General features: G+C 41.8%; 1 protein-coding gene across 1 annotated transcript; it reads right to left on the bottom strand.

Moving 5' to 3' along the window:
• Positions 1 to 9637: 9637 nt before the first annotated feature.
• LOC121988892 (CBL-interacting protein kinase 4-like) lies at positions 9638 to 11215 on the bottom strand. The gene has a single exon (XM_042542599.1). It carries the CDS (start codon positions 11139 to 11141, stop codon positions 9825 to 9827), a length of 1317 nt encoding a protein of 438 aa, XP_042398533.1. The 5' UTR covers positions 11142 to 11215; the 3' UTR covers positions 9638 to 9824.
• Between the last annotated feature and the right edge of the window lie 490 nt (positions 11216 to 11705).

Below are 11705 nucleotides of genomic sequence, written 5' to 3'. Positions count from 1 at the left end.
TTCATGAAGTTTAAATTCTGAAAAGAGTTCATCTAGTCTAATTGATGAAAGATCCTTGGATACTTTGTAGGCATCTACCATTTATGCCCACAATGTATTTCTCGGAAAAGTATTTAGTGCGTACCTTATTACGTCGTGGTTCTCCACTTTTTGTCTGATCGCGTGGAGTCTTTTCAGAAGATCTTGTATGCGAGCATGAAGTTGGCTTGCTGACTCACCTTCTTGTATTTTTATATTATATAATTTATTTAATATTAAGTCTAGTTTGCTTACCTTCGTGTCGAAGTGCCCTCGTGTAGCTCGATCAATTTTTCCCATAACTCTTTTACGCTATTGAAGCGACCAACCCAATTCAACTCTTCTTTGGTTAGGCCGCATTGAAAAGTTTGTGTTGCTTTTGCATTGACTTCAATCTTCTTGTGGGTTGGTGCATCCCATTTGTCGCAGGGGACAAGGACGCCATCTTCGATGGGAAATGTGAATCAAGTCTGGATTATTATCCACATTTCCACCTGCGTCTTGAGGTGGTACTTCATTCGGCCCTTTCAGTAGTCGAAATCTTCACTGAAGAAAAGAGGCGGACGAGCTGTGCTGTATATAGCCTTCTTGGTGGGACATTAAAAAAGAATCTTGCACACAAAAAATAACAAATGTTCTAAGACTTGGTCTTGGATTAGTAGTGTGGGAGAAAAAAGATTGTAATTCACTAATTTCATAAAAATAAAATAAAATATTAATAAAAAATATTATTACAAATTTTGGTAACTGCGATATTTTGCTAATACTAACCAATAGTGAAATGATGAAAAAGATTTTTTCAAAAATAATTTTGGAGGGTAAAAAGAACTCCTACTTGATTAGTGGTTTCACCAATTCAGAGCGGCCTAGCTTTAATACCAATTGTAGGATTGATAACGTGCTGGGGGGGGGGGGGTAAATAGTACTCGTGACTAATTCGTTCATTTCAGAAAACTCAAAATAACATAGCAGAATAAAGAAAGACACAAAACCAATCGCTAACACAATTTCTTTTACTTAGTTCGGAGCCTGTGACGACTCCTGCTCCAAGGCCCACGATCGTTGATCACTTACATTGGACAATCATTAATAGCTCGGAAATTCTTTACAAGTAAGCAATTATAAGTACAAAACTAAACAAAGTATACCGATAATATAAGGATGAGTAAAAGAGTCATTGATTGTCAGAGCAGCAGTTGAGCATTGTTGAAGCGTTTCAGAGCAGCACATAGGAGCACAAGTAGTCTGATTTTTGGTGTCTCTGAAGTGCTGACCGAGACCTCTTTTTATAGCATCTTCAAACCTGATCCAGATCCTCTGATCTCAGGATCAAGTTTTGACTTGACCCGGATCGGTCGACCAATCCACAGGTTTGGTCGATCGAACCTGCTGAATCCACCCGACCTTCCATCCAGGTGCAGTCTCTCTGGATGATCCTTTATTCGGTTGACTGATCCCTCCATTCGGTCGACCAATCAACTGATAGTCTCTGCCTTATCTAATCCGATCAACCTGGTTTGATCATGTCACCGCTTATCCTCAGTTCGGTCGATCGATCCTAAGGTTCGGTCAACCAATCCCTCGATCGAACCTGGTCTGATCTCTGGAAATATGATCCTACTGTACTAGGATTCGGTCGACCGATCAGGCCGTTCAGTTGACCCATCAAGGCTAAGTCCGACCCTATAAAACTTGTTAGTTTCCTGTAAAAGAGAGTTAGACAAATAACAATTAATGTGTAAACAAATAACTTGACAGCCTTAGGATTGTCCGGTTCTGACTTCATATTTCCTCCGAAAATCCTAGGTCGAATCGACGCCTACTGTTCCCTCACCGGGGAACGCGTCCTCACCTACTTTTCTCAGGAGAAGTTACTTGTTGCTAGACCGATCCTCCAGACTGACTGGATTTTTCGCCTAGGATTACCACCCCTTAGGGTTTTCCACCTACATAACCACAGCTAAAACTTTCCATCACCTAGGGTTACTGCCCCTAAGACCTAGGGTTACCACCCCCTAGGATTTTCCACCTTCCTAACCGTAGCTAGGACTTTCCATCACCTTGGATTACTGCCCCTAGGACCTAGGGTTACCACCCCCTAGGATTTTTCACCTGCCTAACCGCAGCTAAGACTTTCCATCACCTAGGGTTACCACCCCTAGTGTTGGTGCAATATCCCTAGGTCAAAGTTGACCTGGTTGACTAAGCTTGAGTTGGCTCAAGCTTGAGTCTTGATGTTTGGGTTTCAATGTTTGACAATATATGGAGATTGTAGATGCAATCGTCCGTTTGGGGAGATTGTTGATACAATTCCCCTCTGGTCAAGGTTGACCAATTAGATGTGAAGAAGAGTCAAGTAGGTCAAAGGGTTGACTGGATACTTGATTGGGAAAGTCCTAACTGGAGGTCAGGCAGTTGGAAAATCCTGGTGAGTGAAGCTAGGTGAAAGACCTAGTGAATGAAACTAGGCAGTTGGAAAATCCTAGTGGGTGAAGCTAGGTGAAAGTCCTGGTGAGTGAAGCCAGGCAGGTGAAAGTCCCAGTGAGTGAAGCCAGGCAGTGGGAAAATCCTGGTGAGTGAAGCCAATTGAAAACCCTAGTGAGTGAAGCTAGGTGAAAGTCCTGGTGAGTAAAGCCAGGCAGATGGGAGGTCCTCGTGAGTGAAGCTAGGCAGATGGAAATACTTGGTGAGTGAAACCAGACACGTGGAAATCCAAGTGGGTCAAGGTTGACAGGACACATGGTATTGAAAAGTCCAAGTAGGTCAAAGGATTGACTTGATACTTGACACAAGGAAATCCAGATGGGTCAAGGGTGACCGAACATCTGGTGGAAGGAAGTCCAAGTGGGTCATAGAGGGCCGGACACTTGACATGAGAAGGTAAATCTAAGTGGGTCAAGGAGGACCACACTTGGTGATCAGAAGTCCAACGAGAAGTTGGCAAAGAGAAAGTCCTGATGGGTCAAAAGTTGATTGAACACTTAGTGGTCGTAAGTCCAATAGGGAGTTAGCATGGAACTAGAAAGTTTGGACATAGTAAACTTCCGAAGGCCATAACTTTTGACTCGGATATCGGAATGAGGTGATCTCAGATGCAAAACAAAGCTCGTTTCAAGATCTACACATTTTTATACTTGCCAATCGATTGGAGGGATCAATTGATCAGTCAATCGATTGGTTGATGCGATTTTGTGCAAAAACCTTCTTGATCGATTGGGTAATCGATCAAAACTTCCCCAATCGATTGGGAGAGTTTCTGAGCGAACAATGAGCTTTTGAATCGATCAGTTGATCGATTGAAACCTCCAATCGATCAGCCGATCGATTGGAAAGCTAGAAATCGCGCCATAAAGATTGAATCGATCGGGCAATCGATTCAGACATTTTCCATAGAGCACAAAGGCGCTCTGAATCGATCATCCGATCGATTCAAAGCCTCTCCAATTGGTTGATAGTCATTTAATCGATTGGGATTCAACCGTTGTGCAGGTTATAGCTGTTGGAGAGCGTCTTCTTCGTGCATTCCTCTCTAGAGACAAAAGGGCGATCTCAGCGACGATTCACAAATATTCTCCACTGCTCATAGCCAGTTCTTAGAGGCTCTTAGAGACAAGTGTTGGTGCACTTCCAAGGTTCAAGAGGCAACAAGTAAGCAAGAAGAAAGAGTTCTCATTTGTATTCTTGTATTTTTCTTCTTGTGTGTGTTGTATTTTGTTGTGTGGATTTGTACAAGGCTTCTCCGCCTCCGGCTACAACCGAGAAGGAGTGTTTTACTAGTGGAGAGCGTGTGGTGTGTGGATCCTTAGATTAGTTACCTCTTCTTAAGGTGAATACCAAGTAAATCCTTAGCGTTAGCGTTGTGAGCGTGTTTCGTGTTGTTTGTTTCGCTGCACATCATCGAAGAAGCATATCACTGAGCGCGACGAGCTATTCCCCCCCCCCCCCCCCCTAGCATATTTCGACCCTAACACCTAGGACCTAGGGTTACCACCCCTAGGGTTTTCCATAACCTAGGGTTACCACCCTCTACGACCTAGGGTTACCTCCCCCTAGAGTTTTCCATAACCTAGGGTTACCACCCCTTATGACCTAAAGTTATCTCCCCCTAGGGTCTACCTAGAATCTACTAGGAGTTTCCTTCAAGCTCAATCACACTTGTTAGACAACAAGACATCTTAACTTTTGAATATATTGTCATTATCAAAACACAGGTTTGATCGTCTGGTGCTTCCTGCACCAACATCAGCTCCTCACTCCTTGACGCTAAGGCATTAAGTACGAAGACGGTCGGACTTAAGGGCTTCAGCACTCTACTCCTCAATGCCAATACACAAAATAAATCCGGTCAACCCCAATGGCCGGTCGGGTTTACAAACATAGTTCCTTATCTTATAGTACTAAGGCAACTCTCAGCATATGGTCATTTGGCCCAAGCACTGATCAGGTTTGCAGGGCATAGTTCCCTATCTCTTAGCATATATCTGATTGGCCCCAATGGTCGATCAGGTTTACAAGGCATAGTTCCTTATCTTGCAGTACTAAGGTAACTCTCATTATATGGTCGATCGACCCAAGTGCCAGTCGAGTTTACAGGGCATAGCTCCCTACCTCTCAATATATGTGCAGTCAACCTAAGCATCGGTCAGGTTTACAAGACATAGCTCCCTATCTCTCAGCATATGGCTGATCGATCACAACGTCGGTCGGGTTTACGAGGCTCAGTGCCCCCATTTATATGTAAGGTGTTGGGAATTTCGGGCCGCAAAAACCGCTTTTTCGCGTTACGGAAACCCCGATTCTCATGCCACCGGATCCGTGCGAAGTAAAATAATTTCGTAAAATTTCGAGTACAAGTTTCTAACCCCTAGATCTACACTAGATTTACATGTTAAGAGATTTACCCTTGATGCGATGCCCTTCGCAATCCCACTCGTCCAAAGGTTCGCCGGATCTCGAAATCGTCAAGTGTACGATCCTCTATGCGTATCCACACGAACAAACTAGGTGGAGAAGACCAAACAAAGGTGTGCTAGCACATTAGGTTGTTCGGCCAAGGAGGAGGAGAGGGAAAGGAGAATGAGAGCAAGGAAGAAGATGAGAGTTACTTTGCTTGAATGAAAATTAATCCATCCATTCAACCATAAGTGGTCGGCCACTATTGGAGTTGTAACCTCCATTCTCATTTAATGTGGCCATTAAAGAGGAGATTTGTAACCTCCATGAGGTGGCACACACATGTGCTAAATATGATGATGTGTAACACCATTATTGGCCACTTAATGCCAACTCACAAATGAGGTGGCAAATGGTCAAGTCAAACTTGACCTTTCATCTTCCTTCTCAAGTCAAGTCAAACTTGACCAAATCTCTCTCATGGTTGATCTAATCAAACCATTTGATTCAAACCAACTTAATATAATGAATCTAATTCATTTAATTAAATTGATTCAATGAGTCATAATCTAAATTAGACTCATTGAACACATGAATCAACTTGAGTCCAACTCAATTAGTTTAATTAGGATTACTCTTAATCCAATTTGATTCATCACATGAATCTAATCCTCTTGGTTCATCATATGAACCTAATCTCCATCTAATTGTCCTTTATGTGTGACCCTATAGGTTCTTGCAACGTTGGCAATGCTCCTAAACTCATTTAGAAGCATAAGTAATGAGCGGTATCTAACAATACATCATTACTACCCAAGTTACAAGAATATTGAGATCCAACATCACCTTGTAACTACTAATTGTGACTCTTCACAATATATGACATTGTCCTTCTATCCTAGACATCTAGATTGATCAATGTGAGGCATAGACCGTGTCATCCTCTAATCAATCTAAATCTTGAATCCCAAGTAGACTCACTCGATCAAATGAGCTCAATATCTCATATTGACTCATTTGGGCATGGTCATGCACTTAGTGGTCTCACTCTATCAAGAATATCAATGTCACTCCCGTCATATAGGAGGGATAGATCCCATCTACATCACTCACATCCCTCTGCATAATTTGTTACATACCCAGTAATCGCCTTTATAGTCCACCCAGTTACGGGTGACGTTTGACGAAGCCAAAGTACATAACTCCTTATGTAGGGATCCATGGTGATTTCAGGTCCAAGGACTAATAGTCATAGTACTAATAGCCAGATGAGAAAGTATATGACACTCATATAACGATCCATGATACTTTCTCATGGCGGGTCATTCAGTATACATTCTCCAATGCATACTCATGTGTCAACTTGATATCTCTATATCCATGACTTGTGAGATCAAGTCATCGAGTTGACATACATGCTAGTCTTATTGCATTAACATTGTCCCTGAATGTTAATACTCGACTAGAAATGATTAAGAGTAGTGTTCCCTATATCATCTCACTATCGATTCAACCAATCGATTGATATATGTAAGAACCTTCTACTCAAGGACGCTATTATACTTAGTTTATTTGGCACCAATACAAGTAAGCATAATAACCAAAAAACCAAATGTCTTTATATATAAGAATATGATACAATGAGTCCATACAACAATCATCAAATGATTGGCTCTAGGGCTCTAACTAACATAAGGCAAATGTATAAGACAATTCTCAGTACAGATATGGTCGATCTAAGAGTCGATCGTACTTAAGGGACTTAGTTCCCCATTTCTATTATCAGTCTTTCATCATACAGTCGGTCGGCTATTAGGTCAGTTGGACTGCCTACAAAGGACAACATTGTCAGCGAATCATAACAATTTGTCAAAGAATAATAACTACTTGTCAGAAAATATTCTTCTATTATAACATATACGTGCGATGAAACCTTCCTAGAAGGGTTGCTATATATTTTCCATCACCCGACATTCTGATGCCATATTCCCTCAATTGTCTCATTGATGACAAAAGTTATAAGTAATTCATATACTAGTAACGGAAGATTTTTCGGAGGATGACTGCACATATTTTAGATTATACATCTTTTATCACTAGACATATTTTGATACCAATTATTTTATGTCACCTTATTATTATGAAGATTATGAGAGATAGCATGAAAGAATTTTTTTTATTGACTAGGTATGTAAAAAAATATCCTCATGCTTTATATTATGTATGTATATCTATTATTTATTTTTTTTCTTTATTTTTTACTCAATCATCATATCGACTTGAGTGTTGGAGGAGTTGCACCAAAAACCTCCTCCCTAATTTTTATTGTAATATTCTCTTTACTTTTTCTGGTGTATATAGAGAAAAACGAAGGAGCTCTTTTCTCTCTCAAATTTGAAGTTTTCTGCCAGTTAATAGTAAACTCACGTATCTAGCCCGTCATCTATGATGAGTCTCGTTTTTGTCTGCGTTCTTTTTGATAATTCACTGTTTTATCAGCTAATTATTTGAAGCACCTGAGTGATAAGTTATTTTATTGTCCTCTGATGTCACTTCAAACACTGAAGATATGAAACGATTTTAGTTCTTGTCCCTTGGGTTAAAACAAGTAGTTCTAGATCAAGTAGGCAGTTTTTTAAAGTTTATTGTCATTTGGACATCACTTTGGTTGTTTATTTCATTGTGTTTATTCTTGAGGAATTGATAAAAACATAAGAGGGTGGAGAGTAAAAGAAAAAAAAGAAAGGAAAAGCTTCAAAAAAAAAATATATACTATTCTTGTTTACTTATCTTCTAATGAGTGAGAGGATTGAAATAATGGTGTTTTTTTGGGTGAAGTTCCTCCTTGAATAAAAAAAAGTCAATAATTAGCTAAGTTAAAACCAATTATGGTCTCTTAATATTACTTAATATATTTTTACTTCATTCTTTTATTAATCAAGGTTAAGTGATCTTACTTGGATCGCCTTTATGCCAACAAATTTTGGCCCATAATATGTCGACACATGTAAAATGATGATGCGAGAGAGGATTTTCAAGGATTTTTGAGGTCGACATCCACTATGTCTTGATGAATATTTTAGTAGTATTCTTATGATGAGCTATATAGTTTTTTGTCCTCTTTCTCTTATTATTTAGTTATTGATGCTCAATTGCTCATTAACTTTTGGAGTGATTAGGGGGCGTTTGGTTTAGGGTAATAGGAGAGGGGAATGGGAATGGGAATCATTGATTACCATTGTTAATGTTTGAATTATAGGAATAGGAATACAAATAAGGGAATGAATCCTTGAAATTGGGTAATAACTCATTCCCATGTACCTCCCCTTCAATGAGCCATTACCCTATTTTCATCAATCAAAATATTCCCTTATTCCAAAAATACCCTTGACTTAAAACTAAAATTTTCTCCATGAATATCAAATATCAAAATATATTTATTTATTTTTTCTTTCATATCACTTCTCTCTCTTTGTTCTCTCTCATCATATTTTCTCTCTCATCATATTTTCTCTCTCATCATTTTATCACACACTTTCTCTCTCCTTAATCTCTCCTATCACACTCTCTTTCTCCTTTTTTTCTCATTACACTTTCTCTCTCATCATATTTTCTCTCTCCTCAATCTCTTCCATCGCACTCTCTTCCTTCTTTTTTTTCTCATCACACTTTCTCTCTCCTCAATCTCTCTCATCACACTCTCTTTTCGCTTTTCTCTCATCACACTTTCTCTCTCATCATACTTTCTCTCTCCTCAATATCTCTTGTCACACTCCCTCCTTTTTTCCTCAACACACTTTCTCTCTCATCATACTTTCTCTCTCCTCAATCTCTCCCATCATACTCACTGTTCTCTTTTTTTTCTCATCACACTTTCTCTCTCACCATACTTTCTCTCTCCTCAATCTCTCTCATCACACTCTCTCTCCTCATTTTTTCTCATTATATTTTCTCTCTCTTCATCCTCTCCCATCATACTTTCTCTCACATCATATTTTCTCTCTCATCTTCTCTCATCATGCTCTCTCCAATCACACTTTCTTCTCTCATCATGCTCTCTCCAATTACACTTTCTCTCTCTTCATTTTTTCTCATCACACTTTCTCTCTCATCATATTTTCTCTCTCATCATTCTCTTTCATCATATTTTTCTCTCACATTCATCTTTCTCTCACATCTAATTTTTTCTCTTATTTTCCTTTAAGGGTAAAAAAGGAAATTTTGATTTATTCCGATAGAAGATATGCAACTAACCAAACATTGCTTTTAAGAGTGATATCAATGCTCATACCCATTCCCATTCCATAATACAATGATTCCCATTCCGATTCCTATTCCTAGGAAAGAACCAAACGCCCCCTAAGATATTAAACCAATGAAACTGTGTTAATTATTTAATGCATTTCACTTTCACCCAAATGTTCTTTAGATTGGATGGTGCGCATTAATCTCTATAGAACAACTTACATTGAAAGGTTAAATCTACTTTAGCCAGAAATCGACACAGAAGAATATTAGATGGGACAATTGATAAAGAACATAATATTCTTTAAATTTAATTCATAGATTATAATGATCTTTAATAACTATTTATATATTTGATTGATAGTGAATTCATAAGCAATAATTTCATATAAAAATTATTTATTTGACTCACCTTACATGATTTATTTGTCCTACAGATCTAATAAATCCAAACAACTCAGATCAATTTCAATAATCTGCGTGACTCGAATAGATTTTGAACAATTTTGATAGATTCGATCTACAATGGCACAAACATGAACACCAAGCACAACAAACAAGGTATTCTCATTACACTAATCAATCTAAGTAAACTTCAAATAAGGCAAGAAAATCTAGAACAGATCTTTGAAACACGATTTGCCACTATGATTTCTTCTCCAGGATTGCTAGAATACGATCTGCTCTGTTTCGTGCCAAGAGAAGACAATGTCTCCGAGCTCTGCTTTCGCGTGCTCCCAGCAGAATCCGGCATCGCCGCCGCTGCCGCTGCCGCCGTCGTGCTCTAGTCTCATCTCCACTAGCAGAAGCTGCGAAGCCACCTCCGACACCTCCACTGAGAGAGTAGGACCCCAGCCCCCTGCTAGCGCCGCCGCCGCCGCCTTCTTGGTCTCCACCACGAGGCCGAGTTTGCTTCCGGTGAGCTGGATCCTGTCCATGATCTTGTCGATGGAGTGCGTGGAGGTGAAGCGCCGCTCCTTCTTGGGCTTGGCGTCGTCGAAGAGAGGCGAGAGGTCGAGGCCGGAGGAGAGGGAGATGATGTCGAAGGCGTTCATGGTGGGGGCGAGTTGGTGATCATGGGCGGCGGCGAGAGGGTGCATGTTCAGCTGGGAGTCCAAGCTGAGGGAGCGCTTGAGCCAAGGGTGGTCGATCAGGGCCGCCATGGTCATCCTGGTGTCGGGATTTGGGTCGAGGAGGCGGACGAGGAGGCGGCGCGCCGGGGTAGAGATCCCGGGAGGGATCTCGTAGTCGCGGCGGTGGATCCGACGGTACATGACGGCGAGGTTGGCGTCGTCGAAGGGGAGGGAGCCGGCGAGGAGGACGAAGAGGATGACGCCGCAGGACCAGGCGTCGGCGGCAGCTCCATCGTAGCCCTTGCGGCGGACGACCTCGGGGGCTGTGTAGGCCGGGGTGCCGCACGCGGTGTGTAGTTGGCCGTCGCGGAGTCGATCGGGGAGGGCGGCGAGCCCGAAGTCGGAGACCTTGAGGTTGCCGTCGCGGTCGAGGAGCAGGTTCTGAGGCTTCACGTCGCGGTGGGTGACGCCGCGAGCGTGGCAGTAGTGTAGCGCGGAGACGAGCTGGTGGAAGTAGCGCCGGACGGCGTGCTCGGGGAGACGGCGGCGGGCGATTCGCGAGAGCAGGTCGCCGCCGGGCGCGTGCTCCATCACCAGGAAGATCTTCGACCGCGTCGCCAGCACCTCGTGGATCTTGAGGATGTTGGGGTGGGAGAGGCGGCGCATGGCGGCCACCTCGGTGAGCACGCTGCCGGCCATGCCCGTCGCCACCATCTCCGCCTTATCGAGGATCTTGACGGCCACTGTCGCGCCGTCGGAGACGGACCGAGCGAGGTAGACCTTGGCGAAGGTGCCGCGGCCGAGGAGGCATCCGAGCTCGTATTTACCAAGAAGGACTTCTTGGTGGCGGCGCTTGACTGCGGCGGCAGCGGCAGCGGCGGCGCAGTCAACGGAGCGTTTTTGGTGGTCCATCAAGTGAGTTGCTCTAATGCCTCCTCCCCCCACGTTAACTCGCCTCCATTGTGGTGGGTGAAGTGGGAGAGGCAGTTGCGGTGCGGTTTTATTTATGCACATCTCCCTATGCTTCTTTGTTTAACTTTGTATTATACTAATCATTATATTTTAATTAGCCGCCCAAAGTAGCTTAATCACTATTTTATTTGGTAATCATGCTCCATAAATATCACCTAAATCCACCGCATGGAGCACTCGTCCGCCAGATTTTCTATGTAAGCATCCTTTTCAGCCGTCCGATCAAGCTGCAGTAGATCTAAGTCGTTGATCTTAATTGTATTAATAATATTATAGATTGTTTTTGTATTATTTTAATATCTATTTGTTAATGACATGCTGAGAAGAATTCAGTCAATAATATGAATTTAAATTTTGTCCTTTAATTGAAGAAATTTAACGGTCCTTCTTAATTTGGGCTTTTGTTGTTGGGGTCAATATTTAATTACATCTAGAACTACCAACATTTGACAACGATAATTAAAAACATTAATAAGTCGCTTAGGTTTCATTTGCTACCATAAA

This window comes from Zingiber officinale, chromosome 6B (assembly GCF_018446385.1).
Source record: "Zingiber officinale cultivar Zhangliang chromosome 6B, Zo_v1.1, whole genome shotgun sequence".
Lineage (NCBI taxonomy): Eukaryota > Viridiplantae > Streptophyta > Magnoliopsida > Zingiberales > Zingiberaceae > Zingiber > Zingiber officinale.
Note: the sequence above shows the minus strand (reverse complement) of the source record. Positions and strands in the feature narration are given on the sequence as shown.